This window comes from Vicugna pacos, chromosome 5 (assembly GCF_048564905.1).
Source record: "Vicugna pacos chromosome 5, VicPac4, whole genome shotgun sequence".
In the NCBI taxonomy this organism is placed as follows: domain Eukaryota; kingdom Metazoa; phylum Chordata; class Mammalia; order Artiodactyla; family Camelidae; genus Vicugna; species Vicugna pacos.
Window position 1 is genome coordinate 8,207,076 of NC_132991.1, and position 27,750 is coordinate 8,234,825.

General features: G+C 54.6%; 1 protein-coding gene across 9 annotated transcripts in view; it reads right to left on the reverse strand.

Annotated features, from left to right (window-relative positions):
* Window positions 1-27,750, reverse strand: part of GLI2 (GLI family zinc finger 2) — a 245,751-nt gene that overhangs the window by 23,274 nt on the left and 194,727 nt on the right. For all 9 annotated transcript variants that reach the window (XM_072960820.1, XM_072960816.1, XM_072960813.1 and 6 more), the window contains 2 exons: window positions 16,234-16,436; window positions 12,460-12,645 (listed from right to left, as the gene is read on the reverse strand). In XM_072960820.1, the coding sequence (XP_072816921.1) occupies window positions 12,460-12,645; window positions 16,234-16,436 (389 nt within the window). The remainder of the gene's footprint in view (window positions 1-12,459; window positions 12,646-16,233; window positions 16,437-27,750) is intronic.

Below are 27,750 nucleotides of genomic sequence, written 5' to 3' on the forward strand. Positions count from 1 at the left end.
TCTGCCGTCACTTTCCAGCTGGGGGCTCTTAGCCTCTCTCGGCCTTAGTTTGCTCATCTGTACAATGGGACTGACCCATACCTGGTGTGGTGCGGATTTGCAAAGCACAGGTCAGGTGCTTCAGTGGCGGAGCAAGAGCACTGAACATGTATTAGCGCCTTTCCTCGTAGGTATGCAGAGACCAGGACTGGATCCAGCAACGCTTAAGGCAGCCAAGCTACAGGCCGTAAGCGAATGGCTTGGTGGCCTCTCACAAAGTGCAAAGCCAGCACCAGGCTAAGAAGCAGGCACAGATAGCGCCCAGCAGCCCCTCTGCCCCTTTGGGCCCACTATGGCAGCTACTATCCTAGCTTCCGACACTCAAAACAGTTGCCTGTTTTGAGTATTTGCTTATTATGTAAATGGAATTATAAATGCTTTCTTTTCTTGGGGAGTGTGTGTAGATAATTAGGCTTATTTAATTTTTTTTTTTAACTGGAGGTACTGGGGATTGAACCCAGGACTTCATGCATGCTAAGCATGTGCTCTACCACTGAGCTGTACCCTCCCTCTAAGTGCTCTTTCTTATCCAACCTCTTTCATACAACAGTATCAGCTTGTGGATGGATGAGATTTCTCCACGCTGTTGTGTGTGGCAGTAACTGCCTCCTTTTTTATTGCTGTCGGATATTCCATCGGGTGACTTTGCCATAGGAAGGGGGGTTAAAGGACGCCTGTGCTCCCAGGACATGTTGTAACCAGGATTGCTTTAAAATGCCCCTTGGTTGGGCAATTGCCAAGCAGAGGCCTGGATGGCTGTCCCGAGACTCTTGGCATGATGCCTGGGCCTTTGGCTGGTTCTCCAGGGCCGCCTGGTGAGGCTGTCGATGGGGTGGGGAGGATGCTGGGAGTGGCAGGGAAAGGCAGCCTGGCCATACGCAGATGGCTCTCCAACACCGAGGTCCTTCAGTTCTGGAGTTGCTTGAGCCTCGAGGAAACTGTTGCCTTCAACACACATGCATGCACCTCCCCCCGACCAATCTGACTGCCTTGGATATGCTCTCCCTTCCCCCATCATATATACATAACTATGGAAAGGTAGGAGGGCCTGCCCTAGACCGGGCTCCCTGCACCCCTCGGCCACAGGCTCTCCTGCCAGGGCTCCAGGTTGCTCCTTACAGCCCCCCTCCACCAATCAGGGTTCTGGGTCAAACAGTGGCCTCTGTGTGACCTCTGGACAAACAGTGGTCTAGAAACAGTCTGATAATATCACTGGGCAACTCTTCACATGCCGAAGTTTCCACCCTGTCCAGACCTTCCCTGAGCCCGTTTCCTCATCGTAAAGGGTCTGCTAGTGCCAACCTCCAGGGCTGTGCTGAAGGGTAAATCAGGTGATGTGCAGAACAAGCAGGGGCCTTACTGCGCCCCTGAATCTCTGGATACCTGCCTGGAAGAACCTCTTCCTGGGCCCCCTGCTCACCCATCCTCCCTTGCATGGTGTCCAGGTGAGTTGGGCTGGAAGGGCTGCCTGTCAACAGCTGTAGCAGCCTCTGCTGCACACGGCCAGGCCCAGCTGACTTCATGCCTGTGACTGGCTATTCCTGGACTTGCGATGCCTGAGTTCTTCCTTTCTGCCTCTCAGACCTGCTCAGACCCCGTAGGTCCTCCTCCTCCAGGGAGACGCAGGCTGTCCTGGCTGCAGGGTCAGTGGGTCAGAGACTTGTTTCCATAGCTACAGGAGCACTGAGGGCAGGGGTGATCGCCTGTGAATCTCTGAGCATCCCCAGTACCAACCGGCTCCCTAGAAAAGCCACAGCCACCAACTGAAGAAGTCCCAGCTGAGCCTCTGCCACACTGCCTCACGCCCGGGAGCGACCACGCCCGGCCCTTGCCAACCCTCCAACTATGGCTGACAAATCCGGGAAGCCCTTTTACTGCTGGGCCACCGGGAGAAACACCTCTCTGAGGCTGTGGAGGAGGACAGAGGAGGCCCCAGAATCCTCGGGCGGGAAAGGGATTCTGGGGTTTTCTCTCCTAATCCCTCATCTCTGGATGAGGGAGTCTGGGTACAAGGACAGAGACCTAGGCTGGACCAGGGCCTGGGGCAGAGAGGTGGAATAAGGGTGCATACAGGGCACCTTGGGCTGGGACCCTGTGTGTGCACGTACAAGCCAGTGCACGGCTTAACCTGTGCAAGACTCAGAATCTCCATCAACGACCTGAGTATAAAAATGGGCCCCCGCCGGCACCAGGGGATGACATCGTGATCCAATGGGATGGCAGACGCTGAGGTGACCTGGGCAGTCTGAAGTGCCCTACAATTGTAGCTCTTGTTTAACCACATACTGTTTTCAACAAGAAGGGTCAAGCATTTGTAGGAAAGCTACCAGTTGGAAGAAAAAGTTGAGTACTCAGAATATTCTTTTCTTTGAACATTTGTGTCAGCTAGTGTTTGTTTTTCACTGTATGTTTATTTTGTTGGGTTCGGAGGACTGGGGCTTTTAGATCTTTTAGCAAACAGGGCAATGGTGGGTATACACATGGTGCTCTGCAGATGCTTTGCGGGACACTGGCTCACTCTGCTCCACAGAGGGGCCTGGGAGCACGGCTGGCATCCAGGCCAGCAGGTGACCTACTCAGACAATGCCACCTTTCTCCTGTGGCAGGAAAGATCCCAGCTCACAAGTCTCGAGGCCCAAGGGAGCCCGACCGCGACCTGCCTCACAGGGCCCGGCGGGACAGGGCCACTCCCCAGCCTGCGCCTGGGCTGTGCTGCAAACGCAACCAGCCATCCGAACAAGCACCCCAGGAGACGACAGACACCTCCTGGCCTGTCAGGGACGCTGTGTGTCCCTCTGGGGTGGTATTTGGATAAGTGCCTGCTTCTGAATTCTGGAGCGACTCCTAACCCAGTGACAGCCACCACTTAGTGACATTTAGACTCACTGTTGCAGTAACAGCTACCACTGTCCTCCGAGAGGCAAAGCCAGCTGTGCAGGTAAGAAAACTAGGCTTTGCAGCAACACGGAGATGGTCATTCTAAGTGAAGCCAGAAAGAGAAAGAAAAATACCATGTGACATCACTTATATCTAAACAAAAAGACACAAATGAACTTATTTACAAAACAGAAACAGACTCACAGACATAGAAAATAAACTTACAGTTACTAGGCGGGGGAAGGGGGTGGGTGGAGGGATAAACTGAGCTGGAGATTTGCAGATACTAACCACTATATAAAAAATTATATAAAAAACAAATCTCTTCTGTACAGCACAGGGAACTACATCCAATATCTTGTAGTAACCTATAACGAAAAAGAATATGAAAAGGAATATATGTCTGTATGTGTATGACTGAAACATGATGCTGTTCACCAGAAATTGATACAACATTGTAACCTGACTACACTTCAATTAAAAAGACGATTAAAAAAAAGAAAACTAGGCTTGGAGAGGTTAGTGACTTGCCCAAGGGCAGGATTCAAACCCCGGCCCAAAAGAGCCCTGACGTGAGGCTTTTCTGGGCACCCAGGGTCCTTCAGAGAGGTGGGGAGAGGCAGGACCAGGAAGACGGTCTCACCACCAATAGCGTCACACTCCCCAGTTTAGGTGGCTCTGAGGATTGAACTTCCTGACGGCCTGCCGCCTACCTAGCCTCCCATGTCCGAAGGGCAGCCCCAGTTCAGCCCACACGGCCCCACACTCCCCATCTCCTGCAGGGACAAGCTCGGCGGGTGCCCACCACCCAGACAGCAAAAGAGCAGGGAACCCAGGAGATGGCCTGACGCCTCCCTTCCTCATCTCCTTCACAAGGGAGTCTGCTGCTGAAGCCCTCCCAGCCCAGCCCACCACCACTTGCCCGAGCATCCCAGGGCCCTTAGCTAAACGCTGTCCAATCCACATTCCTCACAGCAGCCAAATCAGATCATGTCCTTGCATGTGTCCACCTCAAATCTTTCAAAAGCTCCTCACGGCTATTAGGAACAATACCGAAGTCCTCAGTGTGGCGTACTCGGTGGCTGTGTGGGTACCCTGCCTGCCTCTTCAGCTTCATCTTGCCCCCCTGCACAGGGCCTTTGCACAGACAGCTTCCTCTGTCTGCAGCGCTCTGACCTCAACTGAGTCATCACTCTTCCCAGAAACCAGTGCTGACCTCCTCGAGTTGGGAAGGTCATCCCCTGGGGATGCTCTCAGAGCACTGTGGTCCCCTCTCTCCAAACAGGTGCAGTGCTGGCGAGTTCGCACCCACTGGTGTGTTGTCTGATTATTTCTGCTTCTCCTGCTCTCGTGGATGAGGGACACAGGTCCTCCCCCTCACCATTCTGTCCCCAAACTCTGATCCAGCTGGCTCGGTGGCGAGTCCAGTGGGAGATGCTAGATGCTTGAGATGCTTGGCATGGGGACAAGCACACACAGGCACGGTGTGTCGAGGAAGAGCAGACACTCAGATGTCAAGTCAGTGTTTACTGGGTGCCACACAGGTGCTCGGGACTGTTCCAAGCACTTTAAAGTAGGAAGTAGCTTAATCTTCGCAACTGTCCCGTAAGGAAGGGACAATCATCCTCATTTTACAAAGGACAAAATGAGTAGCTTGCCCAGGGCCACACAGCCAGGGGAGGCAGAGAATGATTGGGAGGCAGACAGATGCACATCAAAACCGCCACCACGCTGCCTCCGCTCAGGTGGGGAGGACAGGTATGGGGTGGGGTGCTCCTGGGTGTGGGAGCCGGGGTGGACACACACACACGATGTGGGGGCACACAGACTGAGCTGCTGGCCAGACCAAGTCAGATGCTCAGTGACTGCCCTGAAGCACCCTACTCAGCCTCCTGAGCCTCTCTTTGCCCACCTGTACAATGGACGCAGGGAGAGCACCAAGGACAGTGCCTCAAATCCAGCAGGTCTTCCAAAACGAAACTGAATTCACACAGCTTCTTTCAGGGCTAAGAGGACTGCTCTGACGGGCCGAGTCAACCTAGAGCTAATCATGGAGTAAAGGGCAGCAAACCTGGAAAAGATGCCTGGGCCACCCAGGACACCTGTCACTGAACACTCACTCATCCGTCCATTCAGGCGTCCTCTAAGCTTCTTAGTTCTTCTGAGTTCACTCCTTGTCCATCCTTACTTTAAAGGAAACTCAAAAGATGTACAAATGAATCTACCAGAAGACTTCCTACTTACGAACTGAGTGACAAATGGGAAAATACAAGAGGGGAAAGAGACGAAATCATCTAATGTAAAAAACACACACATCTTTGTGATACGTTAAAAAAAAAAGATTTTGCTACTAATATTTGGATTCCCACCCTCTCGCGTGCCCCTAACAAGAGGAAACAGGCCAAATCTGACAGTGATATTCATCTCTGTTATTCCCACCCCTCAAGGGAAATATGTTTATTAATGCGCCTCTTCCCTTGATAAATTACTAAATAGAAAGAAAAGCCTGGCACTCATTTCCCGTGGCTTCTCCTGTGATTTATGACCAGGATTGGTGGAGTCGTCATGTCCATTCGTCTGTGGACGTGCCAGTTCTGAGAGCCAGCAGCCGCCGGGGTAAGCAGCCCCCCGCCTGCCCTCACCTGGGCGAGTGCCAGACGCTACCCATTCCTGTTGTCACCTGCATCTGGACCCTGTTTTCATCCGCTAGTTCGTTCTGCTCATTCACATGTTTGTTCATGCGCCCATCAGACCCTCACGCGGTGCTGATAATTTGCCAGGCACAGGGCAGGATGCCGTGGGGACCGGAAACAAGGATGCTCCAGCCCCCCTCCTGGAGCTCATTGTCCAGGTGAGAGATGACAATAGTCACTGCAGCTCCAGGCAGGTGCCACCCAAGCAGGGTTACCCCACGTAATCTCAGAGTGCTCAAGGGGCTGTCACTTTCCCTGGGGCCGCCAGGAAGGGCAGGAGATGCAAGAACAGGCCCTCGACCCAGGCTGACCCAGGTTCCAACCCTGCCTGACAGCTCTGAACTGGGCGGCTTTGGGCGGGTTGCTGGACCTCTCTGGGCTGGTTCCTCAGCCAGGAGATGGGTCAACAGCACCCACCTCAGGATTGCTATGAGCTACTGATCAGCCTGTCATCCACAGCTCTAGGTGGGCCTCCTGGATTGAGCGCCGCAGGAGGGACGCGGGGGGGCCAGGACCAGGGAAGGGCAGGCACTGTCCTGGCACGACATCCCAGGAGCCCTCTTTGTGCCTGATGTTGTCCTTGGCAAGGGGCTGGGTCACGCCTGCCCTGGGGACAGCAGGACACAGCCTGACGGCAGAGTTCATAAGCCTTGCACCCCCAAGGTTAGGGAGCGTTTCTGCACAGCCCCGCCCCCTCCCTCAGGTATTTTCTGGACTCCCTGAGGAGATGCTCTAAAGAAATCCAGCTGGAGGACCTCAACCTGCTCCACACTTAGCTGCCCACAGCCCCCTCACCCTCCTCTTGTAGGGGAGTAGAAAGCACCTAGGCTTTGGAACCCAGAGGTCTGGGGCTGAGGCCAACAAGCACATCTCCTAGATCTGTGATGTAGACAAAGAAACTTAGGGCTCTGAGCCTGAGGTTCCTCACCTGTAAAGTGACTTCCTGTCCTGAGAGACTATTCGCGCAGGTCTACCAGATGACCCACGCACCCCATTCAGCACACACACCTGCATGCAGCATCCCTGCCCTCTAGGACCTAAAACCCAGTCGCCCCTGCCTCAGTCTCCCTCCTGTCAGCAGGCTGGGTGCGGACTCCCTGCCCGGATGGGGCCTCCGGCAGTCCCTCCAGCAGCTCTGCCTCTCTGTGGTGTGATCAATGTAATTGGTTTCTGAAACCCCCCTGGACTGGCAGGCAGTGTAAAGAACGGGCATCAGAAGGGAGGTGACATCCGAGTCAAATTAGTGTCAATATGACAATAAAATATACAGCTCAGAGGAAATATGGGCTGTAAACAGACAACATTTCAATCGGAAACATTTCAATCTTCTCAATGTGGTGGGAGCGGGGGCGGGAGGGAGGTTGTGAATGCTGCCGTTCTGCTGTTAAATCACCAATATTCAGCAGCTTAGCACAAGAAAATTCCATTTTAGGGCCCTGGTGACAACCAGTGAATTCGCTGCTCTCTAGAGAACCACTAGGCAGAATGATAACCTTGGATTCCCTGACTGGTTATCTATTACCGTCCAACGCCGCATCACTCCTCACTCTTCCGGTTATAAATCAGCCTCCTTTAAGAACAAGGGGCAATGGGCCTTCATCGACCACCTGGAGGCCAAGAGGCTCCCAGCAGAGGGAGGGTGGGCTTCCACGGGAGATGCCCCTTGTCCTGCTCACAGCCTGGTCCCGGGCCTTGGGAGAGATGGAGGACTTGGCTTTTCAATTCAACGAGAATCCACGAGCGGCCCCTCCACCTCCAGCCTCTCCTCCGCGACTGTGGCATTTCCCCAAGTGTAGGCGGTACACACGACCCGAAGGAGACCATCTGAGTCTTGACGGAGACAGAAACAGGGACATCCTCCTCAGATATGATCAGGTTTCCCATTTCAGAAAAAAAAATATTAAGTTCTATTTTAAGATCGATTTATTCAACCTTAAAAGGCGAGTCTGTTAAAAATATAACGTTAAATAAATGATCATGAAGCTGGCATTTGGTGAAGGTAAAAAATTGTGCCGGTGTTTTGCCAACGAGTAGGCTGGGGACCCTGCTCTGCTGGATGTGGATCCAGGTGGCCTTTCTCACACCCTCTCCGCGGGTCGCCTCCCAGCCTGGCAGAGCTGGGCTCAACACCTCAGCTCAACATTCAAAGCCTCTGGAAGGTTGTCTCCCCTGTAGTTCTGCCTCCTTCCTCTTGGAATGTGAAGAGGAGGTGCTGGGAGAGGAGGCTGGGGAGGTGGCGTGGCCTCAGGACTGGTATTCCTTGTCCAGCAAAGGTGTTTCCACAGAGCAGCCCCACTGGAAGGTAAGCACCATGAGGGCAGCACTTGGCATGCTGAGTGCTGCTGTGCCCCTAGCCCCTAGCACATAGTGGGGGCTCAAGAAATACCCTTGGAATGCATGAGGAGAGTGAGTGAGTGTGTGTGTGTGTGTGTGTGAGACAGACAGACAGGCACACACACACACAGTCTCCCCAACTTCTCACAAGCTCTCAAGACCCCTGCACCCACGGAGAGCTTACATGTCACTGTCATGTTTATGGACAGCTTCCTAACACAAGCACACACGTCCTCAGAGGATCTCGGGGCCCTTCCACAGGTGGTCCCTGGAGCCGCGATGCCCGGGCCCCAGGCCTGCAGAATTTACTCTGAGTGTGTGAGTGAAAAGAACCTTGATGAGAAGACCCAGCACACCTTAACTGGGCAGACTGAAGCTTCCTGGGGGTGTCCCTCCCCAGATCCGTGCAGTCTCAGCCAAAGACACCGGAGCCGGGGGGCTTTCCGGCTCCCATGGGTCACAGGAGGGGAGGGACCAGGGACATCCCAGAGACAGGTCTGGGCTCAGCTGGGCACAGGCCTGGGCCGTAAGCACCAGCATCTCTTAGGGTCACACATGAGCAACACATCCATGTAGGCATCGGAGCTGCACAGAAATACCTAAAACTTTAAAAAGTGGAAGCTAAAGTTCTGGTTCTAGTTTAAACTGGTTTGGGAAAAAAAAACTATTAAGTGATGACCAATACAGGAAATCGTGCTGGACTACAGTCTGATTTCCTTGGAGCATAACTGATGGGGAACAAAGGAAAATAAAAAGTCTGTTCCTGAAATCCACCAGGGTTCAGAAAAATCCCCCACCCCCACCCCACGCCTCAGCCAGAGACACTGATGGCTCTGTTCAGGCCAAGGCTGGAAGTGGTGGCGCTTCTCTTGCACCCTGAAGCCAATCACAACCTCAAGAGGAGGAGAAAGGATGTCCTGCAGTGAGCTGACTTAATCGGAGGCAGCTCCCACACCCACTGGTGACGGGTGAGCTCACCTCCTCACTCCTCCCAGCCTCCCATGTCTCAGATGCTCAGCCCCCAGACGCTGCCAAATGCCAAGCGCCCCGAGAACAAAGCTGCCGTGTTTCCAGCCCCCTTCCAGTCTCCCTGCAAGCCGGCAGCTGCTGGTCCCGCACAGTTTCTTCCCTCATTAGTTTGCATCTTTCTATCCCAGGTTCTTTTGTGGCTGCGCTCCCTCCCTCCCTCCCTCTCCCTACAAACACAGAGGCCCCTTGGCAGCCCTGCTCCCAGACCTGCCTGCTGGGCTCATGGGTTTGTTAAGACAGAAGTACCAGCCAGTCACAGCTGAGGCGCCTTGAGTTCCACAGGTGGATGGAGGGAGGTGCAGGAGCCCCAGGGGAGCTGATGTGGTCGGGTTAGGCCTGGATTTAGGTGGTGCCTTGAGAGAAGTGTCAGCTGACCAAGTCCTGGGACCCAGTGTAGGTTGGAGCCAGGCCAGCCTGCGGGGAGCAGCACTGTGGGTGAAGGAGCATGGGGACTGTGCGGGAGCCAGCAGACACTGTGGGGTGGCACTGGGCAGGGTGCAAGTTGGGAGTGACAGGCTGGAGGGAAGGCCACTCGGGCCACCTTGTTAAGTTTGGATTTTACCCGGAGGGTAATGGGAGCCACAGGGGCTGACCGCAGAACGACAGAGAGAATAGACGAGAGGCAGTGCTGGGAGGGTGGCCCGGGACTGGATGGCCGGGAGGGTTGACAAGCGGACTTGGCAGGACTGGGGTGGGCTGGAGGGGGTGGTGGAGAGGAACACGTGTCCAGGAGGAGCTGTGGCACTGGGCCCAAGCACGAGGTGGACAGCGGTGCTGACGACTGACAAAACAAAATCCTACAGGAGGTGGTAGTTTCAAAAGAGGGAAAGAATACTGGTGGAAAGAGATAGGAACTGGCATTAATGGAGCACCTACTGTATGTTAGGCACTGAGCCGGGTTCATACAGCCCATCTTACTCCCACACAGCACGCAGGGCTGGGGATCACTGTCCAGACCCCCTTCAGTCCCAGCACCACCTCCATTGGCGAGGACACAGCTCAGGCAGACGTGGTCTAGATCTGCCCGCAGCTCACCGCACACCCTCTCTTCTCACCACCCCCTGAAAGCACCCCCGGCTCCAGCCCAGCTGCTCGAGCCTGGTGGGCTGTCCCTGAGGCCCTGGCTGCCTGGAGGCAGTGTGCCTGAGGAAGAGCCGATGATGCTGGGTGACAAACAGTGGGGCCTGGAACCCTGACCCCCGGCCTGTGCAAGTCACTTACTTGCTCATTCCACTGTGGGGAGAGTCATTCCAGCCTCAGAAGGTGACTGAGGGGAGTCACAGGGGAGAAGGTATACAGGCACAGGACAGAGGCAGAGCTCAGTATGGTCCTCTCATATGTGCATACAGCAGGCGCTCACGCTTACTGACTTGGCCTCTCCTGCCCTCTGGGGACACCTGCCTGACCGGACCTCTTGGCCATGGGTTCTCAGTGTCTGCCCACCGTCCAACTGGCCCTGGTGCCACACACCTTGATGCATTGCCAGGCAGACATCACTTGGGGGAAGCTGACATTTAGACGTGGCTGTTTGACACAATGGCGGTGACCTTCATGCACTGTATTGTCATTGTTGCCTGGTTTCTCATGTTGATGAGTAGCAAGTACACACAACCTCACTGGAGCCCTCCCATCACCCCTGCTGACAACCCACCTGCTCCTTGTGGGGCTGTTAGGAGGAGGAGAGAAGGAGAGCCTGAGGATGTGCGTACTCAGGAGGCTGACAGGTGCACCTCGTCCTGGACAAAACGCCATCCTGGGAAAGGCACGGGCGTGGAACAGACCCAGGGACTAGATTCTGGTGCTGTCCCTTTGCTGTGCTGTGGGATCCCCTCGGGACACGCAGAGGGTGACAGGGGACAATACCCAAGAGAGCTGGCCTTGGGGGGACTGCTGTGCTCTTCCCCAGGAACACTCTTGAGGGGGGTCATCCAGAGAGACTTCCTGGAGGAGGTGAGGATCTGAGCCAGGCCTTAGGAAGTAAGGGACTTGGCTTTGCTTCAGCTAATAAGGTAGAGTTGCAGGGCTGGTGTGGACAGGAAGTCCAGGGCACAGTACTGATGGGTTGGGGAGAGGCTGAGGGGTGCCAGGTCCTCCCGAGTCTTGTAGCCCTGCCTGGCCCCACGGGACTGCCTGCAGTCCAGCAGGTCTCCCTGCAGGCCTCTGTCTGCTCCCTGCCATCAGGGAGGGAACAAGCCATCCGGGCAGGGCTTGCACATGACAAATCTGCAGGAGCTGCCTGCCTGCCCCTTGCTGTGGTTTCCAGCTCCACTGCCTGGCCTAGATCCCGGGGTATTTCTGGGCTGAGCTCCAAGACCAGCAGGTGGAGCCGCACCAACTAGGGGCGGGGACTCGGGGGGAGACAGGTGCTTTGCTTTCTCCTCCCTCCTCAGCTTTCCCCCAACAGGGGCTCCATCTGACTCCGGGGGCTCAGGGTCATGAGCTGCAGGCACCCCTGTGGAAGCAGCTGTGAGGATGGCATGGGGGGGTGGGAGGGAGGGACTTGGTATCTCACGGGCACCAAGAACTTCATCTCCCCAGAACATCTGATCTCTCACCCCACGAAACGTGCCCAGCCTGCAGCCTCCAGGCTCAATTCCTGACAACTCCATCCTCCAGCTGCTCAGGCTGGAGACCCTGGTGTTGTCCTCAATGCCTTTCTTTCTCCCTAACACCACATCTGAGCTGGGAACAAATCTTGTGGCTCTACCTTTAAATCTTCTACCACTTCTCCCCACCTCTGCTAACTGGACCCCCCCGCCCCGCTTCTATGTTGTCCCTAAATCTATCCTCAGATCAGCAATCAGAATGGGATTCCTTTTAAGAGTAAGTCAGATCTCATTACTTCTCTGTCCAGACCCATCCATGGGCCCCATGTCCCTCTGCATGAAAGCCAAAACTTAACCAAGCCCTGACTGGCCAGCACAACCAGCCCAAAGCTCTGGCCCTGTCCTACTGCCCCTTTACGTACAGGTACACTGGGATGGGCTTTTGTTGATCTCAGCAGGCACACTGCTGCCCCAGGCCCTTTGCACTTGCTGTTTCTCCTACCTGTATCACTCATCTGGCTTATTTTTGTATGGCTCGCCTCTTTCAATTCTTTGTTTGAATTTCATCTTCCCAATGAGGATTTCTTGACTCCCTCATTGAAGACTGCACCCCCTCTCCACCTAGTGCTCCCTACCCTGTTCCTGAATGGTCTCTCCCCACTATGCTGTAAGTTCCATGAAGGCAGAGATGAGTGTGTTTTGTTCTGTCTGCAGTTCCTACTGCACTTTCTGCCCTGTGGTGACTCACAAAGTGTTTGTACCTGTTGTTCAGACTCGAGCCTCTGTGGACAGTAGTCAGAGCAGAGACTGGGGTGAATCACAGACCCCACCATTGGGCTCCTCACCCTCAAAGGGAGGAACAAGTACCCTCCTCAGTCCAGGGGGTGGGGGACTGTCAGCCCCTGGCCCACTCCCTGCCCCCACCCTGGCCCAGCACTCACCATCCACTGGATTGAGGTAGTCATGGAGATGGGGTGCACTGGCAGCACCCCCGCTCTGCATCAGCAGGTCCCCATATGGCGCGGGGTGGCCCGCCATGAGGGTCATCTGGTGGTAATAGTCTGAGGGGTTGGTGCCTGCAGCGGGGAGGCCAAACAGTCCCCTCTCCTTAAGGTGTTCGTGGGCCACTGTGGGCGGGAGGGAAGGAGAGAAAGAAACCATCAGAATCTGTAAAAGAAAAGAGAAACACACACCTGGCCTGAGGGGCCCCCTCAGTGCCCTCTAGTCCATTCTCCGCCCCCTGGGCCCCCATGTCCCCTCCCCCCGCAGTCCCATGTGGCACTGAGCTGACAGCTGCGGTAGGACGTGTTTCTGCTGATGGAGAGGCCAGATCCCAGCCCGCACATTCCTCCATTTCCTCAGCGCCATAAACAGCTGCTTCCTCCTCCCCGTCCAGGCCCCACAGAAGCCCAGAGCTCCAGGCTGACAGGGGCCACAGGCCGGCAGAGTCTTCAAAGGACAAAGATGATGCAAACAGAGGTGCCATGGTGGCCAGACAGTAGGGCGCCAGGTCAGCCTCACCTTAAGTGGGACTGCAGGCGAGCCCTCGCCCGGGCCCGGCCTTATAGATAAAGCTCCCACCTGTCCAGCAGCTGCAGAACCGGGAGCCGGCTGCCCGCCTCCAACCCCGCACTCAGCCTTGCCGGGGGCTTAGCAAAGAGGCAGGGAGGATGAACTTCCGAGGATCCTGAGGGGGCCTGGCCCTCATGGATGCGATGTCAGGGAAGGAACAGGGGCTTGGAAACCAAACATACCCAACTGGAGTCCTGGCTTTTACCAGGTGTGCAAGCTTGGGAATGTGCCATTTCTCTGAGCTGCCTCAGTTTTCCATCTGTAAAATGGGGGTCATAATACCCGCCCCCTCAAATGACTCCTGAAAGTGACAGTGTCAGCCAACGTTGTGCTGAGCGTTCGCTGGGTGTGTGCAGTCACAGTGCCGAGGGGAGCACGTTCACTCTCTGACTTCACTCACACCTCCACACTATGAGTTGAGGACACCTTCCCCATCCCCTCAGCAGATCAGGCCCCTGGCACTTAGAGAGTTAAAGATCTTGCCGAGGCTGCACAGTTGGGAGTTTGAATCCAGAGTCCAGGTTCCTAACTGCTGTACCATGGCCCCACTGCTGTAAGTCTTGGCAAATTTGAAAGGATCCCACATGTGCTGGGCAGAGAGAAGCAGCCGGTGAGTGGAAGCAGCTCCCCTTCCTTCTCTTCCTCTCCTGCTGTATCCTCCAATGAGAGCCCCGGCCTGCCTGCAGTTGGGCTGATGCCCCACGGGCCGGCCATTGACTGCCCTGCCTGTACCTGAAATGCCTTCCTTCCCCATTCTGGCCTGTCCGCCTCTTCCCTGAAGCCTTCCCGGGAGTGCCCATCTGTCCTCAGCACGTGCACGGTCTGGCAGACTCTGCCTCGCATGGCTGATAAACTGGTACAGCTGCTATATGAACCTGACACGCTATCGCTACTCACTTGGGAGTTTTGTCTCAGGGGCCAGCGAGGCCTTGGGGTATCTGGTCCACCCCAATGGCCATGCAAATTAGCCAAGTCCCCTTAGGCACCAAAGCCATCCTTGCTGTCTCAAGGGTCTGGGGCTGGGCATTTGGGTGTGATGGGAGCCACACGCACGTTTATATGGAAATCAGGCAGAAAACCAGCGCTCCGTCAACTGAAAGTCTCTCCTTGGAGGGCAGTCCTGTCTCACCACTTGGCCCTTCACGGGCCACACTGCTGTCAGGGAGACTCAATGTCCTTGAGCCACAGGCTCTCCAGGAGGGCACTCTATTCCTTGTCCCTCCTAGACACCTCTCAGGGCCCTCTCTGACCCAGGCCTCGGGAGAACGGCCCTGTTAGCATTGTGCATTCATTCCCTAGGGCTGCCTGGAACCAGTGAGTAACTGTAGACCTGGTGCTAACTGCTGTTAAACCAGAATTTTATTCTCTCCTAGTTCTAGAGGCTAGAAGTCCAAAATCAAGGTGTCAGCAGGGCCGTACCCTCCAGAGGCTTTTAAGGGAAAACCTGTTTCTTGCTGCTTCCAGCTCCTGGGAGTTGCCAGCTTCCTTGGCTTGTAGCCACATCACTCCCATCTCTGCACTGTCTCCTCATCTATGTGTCTCTTCTGAGGATACTTAGCATTGGATTTAAGGCCTGAGTGGATAATCCAAGATAATCTCTTCAACTCAAAATCCCCAACTGAATCACATCTGCAAAGGCCCTTTTTCCAAATGAGGCCACACTCTCAGGGTTGGGGATTAGGACTGGGTCAAGCCTTCTTGGGGGTGCCCTTCAGCCCCACTGCACGGCGGGTGAACTTCAAGGTGGGGGCAGCACTTGGAGCCTGGCCTTCATCATCCAAAGGGGTGTGGAGAAGCCCGGGCCCACTTTCCAGGAGACAGTGGCTTGATGTGGAGGCAGCTCCACCCTTCAGGGCGCCCTGGCTAGGACCCACACAGAGTTCAGGGCTGGGTCCAACCCTGAAGGGCTGCATTCTGGCCTGCTAGGTTCATGTCTTGTGGCTGCAGCCATTCAACTTGCCTGTCTTCTTTTCAGTGAAGCCAAGGCCAAGTGCAAACTGCACGGCCAGAAAGAGGAGTCCTGATGCTTCAAGGAGCCTGTCTGTACCTTTGAAGGCTGGAACCCTTTTCATTGTGAAACCCTAGCCTGAACCTTCTCTAGTCCAGACCTCGGTTTTAGCTCCCGGACACATCTGAGGAAGGACACATTTCCCTTGGTGGGGATGGAGGTGGCAACGAGGGACTCACTGGGCCATGCTTCCCGGAGCCTGTGCCCCACGGGCTCATGAGTGTGGGTTGCAAATATTCTCCAGTCTGGAACTAACTGTGGGCTGAGAGGGGTTTCAGTGGGCAGAGTGTGAGAAAATACAGCCTGGTTGATTTGGAAGCTGACGGCAATTAGCATCTAACCACACACCGTGGGGGCAGCGTGGGGCCGCTGACAATGCCTGCTCCTTGCTGGGCGGGGAGGGGAGCACGTCCCAGGAAGACAGTGCGGGTGGGGCTGGCTCCCCAGTGTTCTGGCGGCTGTCCAGGGTGGGCGCGTGCATACGTGCGTGCACGTGTACATGTGTGCATAGGTGGGAGCTAGAAGGGTACAACTGGAGACCTGAGAACTGAATTTGTACCATGGGGCTCTGCCCTTTTCTGTCTCAAATTAACTGGAGAGAGCGGCCATCTGACTCTGAGAGGGGCCAATCGACGTCCTCTCAAGCACCTAATCCAAGAGACACGAAGCCACTGGGGCTCATCCCTGGAGCCTGGGGCCTGGGGCCTGGGGTGCCATTTGGAGGCCATGGGTTGATCTGCAAGAGAAGCAGACAGAAGCCAGCCCAGCTCTGCCTTTCTTCTGCTCTGGAAACCCTGAGTCACCCCAATACAACACCTCCTCTGCTTAACGTCAGCTTCTGGAGACTTTGGCTAATTGAGCCAAGCAATTCTCACTCAAGAAGGACCTCCATGAGTAAACAGACCTTACCATTATTATTATGTAATTTGCATGCCAAAGGGTGTTTATGAACAGTTCTTTAATGAGTGCAAAACCCAGTGCACTCCTGGTTCTCTTGGCTTTGACCACTCATTTATTTAAAGACCCGTGGTTGAGGGGTGATGGGGAGGAAAGCCAGCCAGCTCGAGGACAGGGGCTGAGGAATGAACCGAGTGAGTTAGCAGCCCGGCCCCCAAGTGCCCCAGGTCCTACTCACCGTCAGCGGGGCTGAGGCCCCTGGCCGCAGAGATGGTGGGGAGCGTGGGGCTGCCGTGCACGGCACGGAGGTAATGTTCCATGTGGGGGCTCACGTAGGGGTGGGGGGCGTTGAAGGGAGACTCCCCAGGGCCAGCAGGGTGTGGGGAAAGCCGGATCAAGGAGATATCAGAGATGACAGGGCTGCCACTCAGGGCAGGAGGCCTGTAGAGACAGAGGGGAACCGTCTTAGAAGAGGCACACAGAACCCCGCCAAGCAGCAGAACCAAATCTGGCAGCCTGGACTTTTCATTTTATATGCCCACATCCTTTGGTCACCCTTTACATAGAGTCTGAATGCTTGTACATCAGCCAGTGAATGCAAGTGGAAACTCCGTGGGCTGGTGTGGCCGCCCACCCACCAGTCTCGTGTTGGCGATGGGATGCTCAACACCCAGGACTGGATCTGCTGGACCACAGGCTCAGCAGACCACACGCCTGTGCGTCTGGTCACCATTGCTCCTCCGGTGCCTGCTCAGGGCTGGACACACAGCATTACCAAGGAAGTCTTGGTCAAATGTACAAAAGCATTCAGGCTACAAAAACAGTAGGAAAAACAGACCAGGAAAATGCTTCCACCAGGGGAAGGGTGCAAAGAGCTCATATTCCTAACAGGATTGAGGAAAAGAGGAATCCGGAAATGCCTTGAAAGTGGAGAATCTGGGGCTGCAGTTGGACCATTACTGGAGGAAAGTGCTCAGCCCCAGCAGGGTCAGCTAAAAAGGAAAAGACCAGGATTCAGGAAGACTTTTGTAGTGGTGGGCTGCAACGAAAGTTCTGGAATATCATTTTAAGCTTTCCTTCCGTGGAACTCCTTCCGAGATTCACAGAGCCACCCTTCTCTGAGGCCCACCAACAGCCGGGCATGCACCCGGCTTGGGCCGGCGTGGCTGGGGCCCAGCCCCTCAGTCAGCTCTCCATGAGGTGCCGGCTCTGCTCAACAGAAAGACAGGCCTGCTCCCTGGGAGCCTCCAAGCAGCCGTTAGCATCTTCACTGCAGGGGTGTTTCCAGGTCATCTACTCCAAAACTCACTCATTAAAGAAAAAAAAAATCAGACCAGGGGGAAGTAACTGGGGAAACCATCAACTAAGTCACTGGGAACCAAATTTACCAAGAACTAATTTTCAATTTTTCAGTAAATAGGAGCCTCTCTGTAATTTGATGTGGTGCAAAGAAATGAGTATGTGTTTGTTTTTTGGTTTTGGGGGGGACTTTTGGTGGGGGGAGGAAATTAGGTTTATTTATGTGTTTTGATGGAGGTCCTGGGATTGAACCCAGGACCTTGCGCATGCTAAGCCTACACTCTACCACTGAGCTATCCCCTCCACCTGAAAAGAACATGTGTTTGAATCAGACCAAACCTGCATTAGAATGTCAGCCTTCATCAGCTCAGTCACACTGAGCAAGTAACTTAACTCTCCAAGCCTCAGTTTCCTCCCCTGCAGTATGGAGGTAATGACAGTATCAATGGTAGAGGGCTGCCGTGAGGATGCAAGTGCCCCCTCAGTGGCACCTGAGACACAGCTGTCAGTCAATAAAGGAGAGCTGTTATTACCATATTAGTACCACACTCTGAGGGCAAAATCCAGATGTGCCCGGCAGGCCCTCAAAATCTTTACGTGGGACTGATGCTGGATGTGTGAAAAGGCACCGTTTGAACCGGTGCCTTCAGAGAGGGCACGATTTGTCCACTGGCTGGAGCAAACCAGGCATAATTACCGATTATGTTCAACAGTGCATGGAAATTGCACTTACAACACAGCGTGAACCAGGACCCGAACAGGTGACATCCAGATGTCTCAACATGTGGGTTACACAGACCCCCCCATTCAGAGGCTGCTCCACTGGCCGGCACGGAAGCATTCTGCCGTACTGTTTTCTGACTTTGGCAGATGTGATTACAGTGGATGCGCAGATCCCGTGGACCCACCAGGCCACTCCCATGCTGCTGCGCTTTGGCTCACACTGATTCTGTCTGCACCCTGTACCTTGTTGGGGCGATTCCTTTTCCTCTTAGTAAGCCCAGGTCGGGGACCCTCTCACTGGTGCCCTTCCTGAAGCCCCTTCCCCTGGCACAAGCCCTCTGCTCACTTCTCCCTGCTACACCCGGGGTCATGGTCAGGTCTTAGGTTGGCAGGTCTACCTCCCAGGTAACCAGGTTCTATCTGGGAGCAGGCATGTCCGGATGTGTGTCCGAGACATCTCTGCAAGCCAGCGCCAGCACCTGGGAGGGAACTGGCATCCTGCAGGCGTTTAGAGGTATTTTCAGAACCAGCGATGGCTATGTGTCCGTGAGCCAGGCACTGAGCTTGGCAGAAGGGAGCCTTTGCAGTAAGTCACAGGACACCCCTAGAGGCCAGGCCTCTGTGAAGCAACTGCATTGCATGCCAGGGACTTAAGAGATGGCTTTGCTCTGGGCAGGGGATGCCATGTGTCCAAGGGAGGGAAGAAGAGCGAGCCGCCTCCTGCCCTCAGAGCCTTGGTCCTCCCCCAGACACTCAAGGCAGACAGGTTCCAGCGCACAGGCTGGGGTTGAGGTCAGAGGAGCCTGTGGCCACTGAAGCTGGTGGCCCTTAGTGGCTTGGTCCAGGCCTCCTTGGCACCAGGTCGCCCTGTGAGGTGCGTGGATCACAGCTGAGGTGCCACAAGACAAGCTGGTGACCACACGGGGGTTGAAAGGAACACATTTAGGGCAAGGGGCAGCCCCAGTCTGTTCAAGATGCTCCCCTTCCCACTGCCCAGGTGAGTCCCTCCCAAGAAGGAGGCTGGATGAGGTCTCATCATGGCAACGTGCACCCCTCTGTGGGGCTGCCCTGGAGGGGCTGGAAGCCAGTCCAGTCTTAGCAGTTGGCTGCAGAAGTGGCAGGTGGGGCCCGAGTCCCAGCACGGAGGAACTGGGACTTTTGTCTCCACACCCCCATTACCACCTTTTGGGGGAGAATGAACTCTGCCTCCCCCTTCCCACCACGTTCTTCACCAAGAAACGGAGCTCAGGATTCTTTCAGGCCACCCTCCTCCCTGTCTCAGGCCCTCCACTCCTTGCAGGGATGCTCTGCCAACCTTGGGACAGCAGCCCGTGAAGGAAGCAGGGGCTGTCTGGCCACCGGGCGGACACATGAAAACTCTGGCACCGATAATCCCACTTCACCCATGAGGACCCTGCGGGGAAGTCAGCCTTCTGTGCCATGTGGCCAGAGACGCAGGCCAGGATTCAGCTCAAGTTGGCCTCACTCCCAGGATGGTGCTGCCCTCACCCCAGGGGTCTCCCTGTGCCAACAGAGAACAGTGCCAAGGACTCCCTATTCTCTTGGGGGTGACGGGGCAGGAAGCTTGGAGAAGCCACTGCCCTAGCCCAGAGCCGATTCAACAGAGGATGGCTATGAGATGGGTCCGCGCACAACAGGGCTGATGAAAGGGTGCCCGGAACAACCCCTTGCTCTTTCAGCGCCAGCACTGGTGCCAGGCCTGGAAGTGGGATCTGGGCTAGCAGAGCCTTCCAGTGGAGACAGAACGAAATGTGAGTTCCTGCACACACAGAGCAGGACTGGATCCTGGAGGCTGTTCAAGGGATCCAGGTCAGGGCTTGGAAGCAATGGGGCAGGACCTTGCATCTGGGCCCTGCTTGTGCCTTCAAGGAAACTGAAGCCAACCCTGATCCTTCCCACCTAGCTGGGCGGTTGCAGTCAGGATGCTGTCCCTCTCTGGTGCCTCAGCAGGGTGGTCCACAGAGACCAGTGCTAAGTACGTGGTAGCAGGTTAACAAGCATCAGGTCCCTTCCTTTCTCAGCAACAAGTCAACTTGGGGTGTGGCGCATCTATAGATTGAGGTACCCAGTGCCCAAAACGACAGGCCTATCAGCCAACATAGCTTCAGACTGATTATCCAGACACCTCCTCTGGGAAGCCTCTCTGGATTTTATTAATCTAAATAAAAAATTGACACAGTAGGCAGTTTATGCCCATTTTTACAGATGAGAACAGGCCCTGAAAGGCTAGGTCCCTTGCCTATCACTCAGATAGCAAGCATTGGAACCACAACCAATCCAGGCGGGTCTGGGCCTGAGCCTGGGCCTGGGCCCATCCCCCTGCGGAGACCCCATCACCACACACAACCCAATCCAGCTCACGTGGAGGAGCTGGAACCTCTCCCTCCCACTGTGTTGAGAATGACTGATAGGATCCAGGTGCACGCATGTTCCAAGAGATTGTCATTTTAACAGACCAAACAAAGCTAAAGGAATGAATCTTAAATGGCAGAATTCTAAGCATCATTAATGCTTCTGGGGGGGTTCGGGGGCTTCTCAGCAGCCCTAAAATTACACCAACACAGCCAACCTACAAGGCTGGTCCTCTCTTAGACACCTGTGCCATCCCAGAGCCTAGCTGAGAGTCCCCATGCAGGCTGGGTGCCGCCAGTGCCAGTGAGCTGATGACAGTGCCATTGGACCTCACCAGGAAAGGTCAGTGAAATCTGCGCTGCTGCTTCAGGCCAACCCAGCCACACCCTCCCTTTCTTCTTCCATTTCCATGCTGTTTGCTGTGGGAGCCCAGCCCATAGCTGTGGCCTTAGCTGTGGCCCATCCAGGCCTTGAATTCTGGCGACTGGGCAGAGACTCAAGGAGGTGGCCTTGAGGATGGGAGGAGGGACCAGATGTGTAAGCTCCTTTTCAAAGATGGTCACATTCTCCTAGGTTGGAGGTATGCACGTACGCACACTCAGACACTGGCAGGCCGCAATCAACCAGACTGGCAAGGTCAGCCTTTCTGCAGGCTGCTCAGCTTGGACACTACTCTTATGCATTGCTTTCTCCCCTTCAGTCCAGCTCGGAGCTCGCCTGAGCCTAATTCTATCAATTGTTTCTTTGTCAATCTTTCCAACAAACTTGTCCCAAGCACTTGCTCTGTGCCCAGGGACTTGTAGGGAGCTCAGCGTCCAAGTGGAAGGAGCAGAAACATGAATTACGTAAGCAGTTTGAATAAAGACTCCAGCAGAGGAACAAATTCCCTAATTCTGCCTAAAGACGTCTCAGAGGAGGTGACATTTGGGCTGGGTTCTGAAGGATGAATAGGAGTTCATGGGGAAGTACATTACTAAGAAAGGAAGAACATGTGTGAAAAGGCTGGAGCAGAAGAATGTGTGTGGGAAGGTGATATTCTGGGGGGAGAGGTACAGCCCACAGAGAGCTTTGGGCTAGATCTATATTGGACCACTTTCCTTCTGCTGAAGATGGGGACATGTGACCTGAGCCCAGGTGATTAGAGCATTCCATATCCCCGACCACCATCAGGGATGGGCATGTGCCCAAACAGCAGCTTTGGCTGAAATCTTTAGGAAGAAGTGTGCTCTGTTCACAGGGATTGTAAGCAGGAGGCAAGCGTGGAGCTTCTCGGGGCCTTGAGGGAAAGGCCAAGAACGGAGCTAACACACAAAACACCAGAGCTGAGATATAAAACCAGTTTCTTAAACTGAGCTCATGGATACGGACCTGACTTTGCTGGAAGCGAGTACCTTTTCAGTTCTCTGAGCCAATACATTTCTTTGCTTTTCGTTTGTTTTTTTTGGGGGGGGGGTTAATTAGGTTTATTTATTTATTGTTATTTTTTATTTAATGGAGGTACATGGGGATTGAACCATGACCTTGTGTATGCTAAGCACTCACTCTACCACTGAGCTACAGTTTCCCCACTTTGTTTAAACCAGTTGGAGCTGAGTTTTTCTGTCTTAGGCAACTGCCAAGGCCTGTCGCGGTGAGCCTGGACTCACGCAGCCTCTCCCTGCCCAGAGTGATCTGAGCCTGGCTTCCTGCAAGGCAGACCCAGGTTGTGGTTCCTCGTGCTTGTCCACCCTCCCACTTGCAGGACTGAAGGGGAGGGCTGCACATGTCCTGCCCACAGCTGCTGAGGTGGCGAGGACAGCTGTGTTGGCCCTTCTGTGTCTGGGCAAGAGGCACAAGTAGGGGCTTTGGTACGCGAGCCTGTGCGTGTGCGACTAGCAGCAGCAGCCCGCAGCGGCGACCAGCCGCATAGGGCTGCTTCTGCTACAGGAGAGGAGTCCCACGCTTTCTCCCAGGGTCGGCACGGGCCTGCTGGCCGGGCCTGGCTCCTCCGCCCCGAAGGCTGGCGGCTGGCCCAGGAAGGGTGCCTCTACTTAGCAGTCTCTTTCTCTTCCCTCTTTCCCTCCCTGCCTCTTGGAAGAGGGGCTGCCAAGCCCAGATATCAGGGTGGTGGCTGGGGAAAGACAGGAGGACAGAGAAAAAGAGAAAAGGACGAAGCACGCAGAGACCTAGCTGGATGGCTGACAAGTGGATGCTGCCAGGGATGCTGTCGCTGACACTGTCGCCAACAGTCGCTGGCACCGACTGTGTGCAACACCTCCAGCAACTCCGCAAGGCGCGTTTTATTACCTCCATTTCAAAGAGAAGGAAGCTGAGGCTCTGGGGCAGTTAGGAGCCTCACCCAAGGATGCAGGGCTATAAGTGGCCAAGCTGGAATGGAAGCCAGCCTCTCTGGCTCGGTACTTTGACATCTCCAGCAGTGCACGGAGAGGCAAGCTTCCGCTGCAGCCGTCTCTGCCCTCAGGAAGTCCGGCCTGGTGTCCCCGTGCAGGCGTCACCTCTGCTGGTCCTCGCGCCAACCCTGGGGGCGGGGGTGCAGGCTGAGGGGAGCTGCTCACATTTGTGGGTAGAGCCTGGAATTTCTGGGTTGGAATTACAGCTCTGCCACTTACTGTAGACCTTGGTCGTGCTGCCTGCCCGCCCGAGCTTCTGCGTCCTCGCCTGCAGGATGGGGAGGCTGTGAGATGGAAGGAGCTCAGTGTGGAAAGTATGTGCTGCATTACTGGGCGCTTAGTAGGTGCTCACCCTGTGCCCCCATCACTTTTCTTATAGTTAACAGACGAGCAAATGGAAGAAACTCAGAGGGTGGAGGAGTAAACCCAGCTTGCGTCTCCCAGCCTCTAGCCCTAGGCCTTTCTCCACGTGCTAGGACAAGATTTTTGGAGGGAGACGAAAGGAAAGGCCAAGGCGATGAGAACCCTGCACATCCATGTGTACCTTAGTGCCAAGCTGGCTGGGCCTGAGCAAGCATGCCTAGACCCTGGGAGACTGGTGCATCCCTGGGCCCGGGCACGGTGGGGATGCGTTCCTAGAGGGCGTTGGCTTCCCCTGGGCTGGGCGGGGAGGTGTAAGACTTTGCTGATGGGAGGAGAAGGGAGGGTGTCTGACCTACGGCATAGGGGCAGGAATCAACGTGCTCCTTGATGTAATGAGGACAGGACGGAAGTGCAGGGACTGGGGCCCTGGGAGCCCACCCAAGGCGCCTGTTTGGAGAGGCAGAGCAACGCCCAGCTGAGGGGTGCTGACTCACCCAGACTCAGCACGAGACGTCGGGGGTCAGTGGCTGGAAGGAAGGACCCTCGGCCACCCAGAGCCCGTTCTTCTGACGGCTCTGTTCAAAGACCTTCTCCTGGGTAGGTCGGTAGGGCCAGAAACAGGCAGGAATAAGCCCTTCACATCCCATTTCACAGACAGCGTGACCAAGACCCAAAGCGACAGCGGTAAGGCCCAGGTGAGGTTGGCAGGAGCAGCAGGACTGGGGCACTGGGACGGAAGGAGGGGTGCACTGTCCTGTCCTAGCCTGGTCTGGGGCCTTTGCTGAGGATGAGAAAGGAGAGGTCTCGTCACTTGGGGCTACAGGCCGACAAACCTCACCTCTGGCCTGAGCCTCTCAGCCCATGAGCCTCTCAGCTCCACACTGAGGTCAGACCCCCCATCAGCTCCTTCCCTGGACCCTGGCTGGGCATTGGACACCTGCAGTGATGCGCTCACACAGGGCCTGTCTCCCCACTGGACAGGCAGCCCCAAGGGAAGGCCCTGGGGCCACTTCTGCTCACTCACTTTCCCAGCACCAGGGCCCGTGACCTCTGGGTGCACACACAAGCTCAACTGGTTGAATGAATGAATAAATGGATGGATGGATGGATGGATGGATGGAAGAAGCAGTGAGTGTGTCTAGTGAAAAACACAGGCGCTGTAGTAGAAGACCGGGGTTCCTCAGCTCACTCCTAGCTGTGTGGCCTGGAGCAAGTCATACACCTCTCTGAACCTGTTTCCTCATCCATACAGAACAATTACAATAGGGAGGAGCAGAAAGGAGGTAAGCGTGGGAAGCTGATAGCGTCTCTCAAAGATGCACCAACATCTTAATGCCCGGAACCTGCAAAATTACTTTGTCTGGAATAAGGGATTTGGCTGATGTGATTAAGGGAGGGAGGTTGAGATGAGGAGATTATGGGTTATCAGAGTGGAGGCTAAAGGCCAGCACAAGTATCCTTGTAAGAGAGGCGAGGTAGAAGGAGACTTGACACAGAAGAGGAGGAAACAGTGTAACCATCGGGGCAGAGGCTGGAAGAGGCGAGGAAGAGTTCTCCCCTAGAGCCTGCAGACGGAGCAGGGCCCTGCCCACACCTTGATTTCAGCGTAGTAATATGATTCTGGACTCTAATCTCCAGAACTGAGAGAAAATAAATTTGTTTTTTTTTTTTTTTAAGCCACAGACTTCGCGGTAACTTGTTAGGAGCTAGTAACGATGTGATGTGTTCTGTGCTGGTGTGGAGTAGGCCCTCGGGAGACGGCAGACATGGCTGCCATCATGACCATCACTTTCTTCACAGACGTCGGCTCTTAGAGAGCAGGGCCCGAGTGTTCTTTCCTGGAGGAGCCCAGCGCCCAGTAGGTGCTCCCTCCGTGGCAGGCTGGCAGGAAGAGGAAGCTCCCCTCCAGGCTGGGAGGGCGTCTGAGTGCTGCATTCCAACTCCCTGTGCTCACAGGGCTCTAGAGCGTGTCTTGCCTCCTGCCACCCGGATTACACGGTCACCGGCTCCCACTGGCTGAATGCACACAACACACAGCCCTGACACGCCAACCCTTCCTCCCGCCCAAGACCTGCTAGCTCGCTGCGTGCACTGGTGCTGCCTTTGGGTTGAGATGCTACCCCCCACCAGGATCACAGGGCCCTGGGCAGGGCGGCCAGGCTTGGAGTGGAGAGGCCATGCCCCTCTGCAGTGGCTGAGCTGCTCAGGGGCCAAGCCTCTATTTTCTCAGAAACACCGGGCAGGTGGCCTCAGGTCCACTGATGTGCCAGAAAGAGGATGAATTTCCCCAAAGCTGGCCTCGTCAGACTGAGCTGCACTCTTCCCCAAGCTGGGGAAGGGCAGGGCTGGCTTTCACATCCCTGCGCAGCAAGGCCACTGCGCTCGGCCCATGAACAGATAAAAACAGAGCTCCATCTCACCCTACTGGGTGGACTTCAACCTCCTCGCCAAGGCTGTTGTTTGTTGGTTTTGATTTTGTTTTTTCTTGCTTTCCTAGTTTTTTTTTTTTAAATGTGAAACTGCACATAGGTAAGCTTGCTTACTGCTTTTCCATACATTAACTTAAAAAGTTCCAGCAATCAAGTCCTTTTCAAAATATACAAAGGGAATTTCCAATTGTAAAGAGACGTACAGTGAATTCTTTTGGAAATCACTGGAGAATTCTCTCTCCCCAAATCAAAGCCCCATTCACTTTCCACATCAATCTGCACATGCCGGTGCATCTGGGTTGCATGCTGTCCATGTGGGGGAGGCTCTAGAAACCATCAAAAAGGACACCTGTACCTGGGCTGGGACCACAGCCACCAGCGACTCATTGATTTGTTCATGTGGTCATGCATCATTCTCTCTGTCAGCCAACGTTCACTGAGTGTGTGCCCCTGACAACACTGAGTGGGGAGAGCTAGGGGTCTGAGGATCTGTGGAAGATTTGGCCAGAACCCCACATCCAGGAAGTGAGGCAGGTGGTTGCAAACCTAGGTGACAAGTGCTGAACCAGGGGTCTCCCACACATTCCCATGGGAGCAGATGGGGCACAGACAGTGAGAGGAGATTTGCAGCACAGATAACCAACCACAAAACAAGTAGCCTTAATATATAAAATGCTTGGTCAAATCAATAAGAAAACTCCATAGAAAAACAGGCGAAAAAGCTGAACAGGCATTTCATGAGAAGGAAACATTATTGGCCAATAAACACATGAAAGCATGCGGTCAGCTTCATTAGTAATAAGGGAAATAGAAAAATCGAATCACAGGAGATGCCATTTTGGCAAAAATTACAATGTTGATGATAAGGATGTGGAGTGAGCTGAGCCCTCAAAGCCCACTGGTGGGAGTGAAGGTTCGGCAAAACCACTCGGCAAAAGTCTGGCAACATCTGTGAGCAGTATTACCCCATGCAGTTGCATTCTCAGACACACATTTATTCTAAAGAATGGGTGGTCCATGAGACCCGGAGGACGGGAGTAGAGTGTACGCTGCAATAACGTTCAAAGTAGCAAAAACCTAGGCGCATCCAGATGCCTGTCAGTACAGACCGCTTCAGAGTTGTGAGAATTAACAATCCCACGCACCAGTGGGATAACTCTCTGGAACATTTTGCAACTTATGAAAATCAGGTTCCCAAAGAATCCATCTGCAATGATTCTATTTATATAAAGCACACAGAGCAAAAGTAAACAACGGATTGTTAGGAGAGTCAGACATCGGTCGACCTGTGACAGATGCAGGGGGGTGGTAACTCCAAGGCCCACAGTGGAGGGGCACCTGGGGCCTCAAAGGAACTGGCACTTCCGGGGTCCTTAGGCAGAGCAAGGGATGGTGGCCATTTATTCCTCTTTAGATCTTAACCATGCTTTTGCCATTCTTCCGTATGTCTTCAACATAATAGGACCAAATGTTTCCAAGGACGGCTGGGTAGAAGTTGGCCCCGGGTAGAAGCTGGCTGAGTGGATGGGGGTTCTGGGGTGGGGAGCGAAGCTATGTCCAGGGTCACCCAGTGGCCTCATGTTGGCTGCTCCATCTCTCTGCCCAGGCTCCCTCCCGGCCAGTCCCAGACCATCCGACAGGCCTGCTCTGCGGCAGACACACATCTGTATACACAAGCAATCCTGCCGACCCTCCGCTCACCCCGTTCCCCTCCCAGACCCGCTCACTCCACCAGACCCTGCTCCCCGCTCAGCTGTCACTCCCCGTGCACAGCAGACCCGTAATAAAGAAATTACTGTTTTCAGCTGACAAAGAGCAGATTTCTTCCTAAGTAAACACTGATGTTTTGGTAGGGAAATTAGGTTATAAAATTGAGCCTACAAAGGAGGCCATACAGATGGACGTGGTTAAGATCTAGCCACACAGGCAACAAGGGTTAATTCCACCGCCCACCTTTTATCACATTTTTTTTTTTAACTCCTTGGAGCAGAAGGATAGGAAGGGGATCAGCTTTTTTGAACATTAAAATCTAAAAGCATAAAAAATAAATAAATAAATAAATAAGAGGGATGTATCAAGGAGACTTTTTTCCTAGCAAAGTGATGATTTGTGCAGAGCTGATGGGCGTGGGCAGTGGTGAGGGTGGTAGGTTGTCTGGGGAGCCGGGAACCCAGCTGG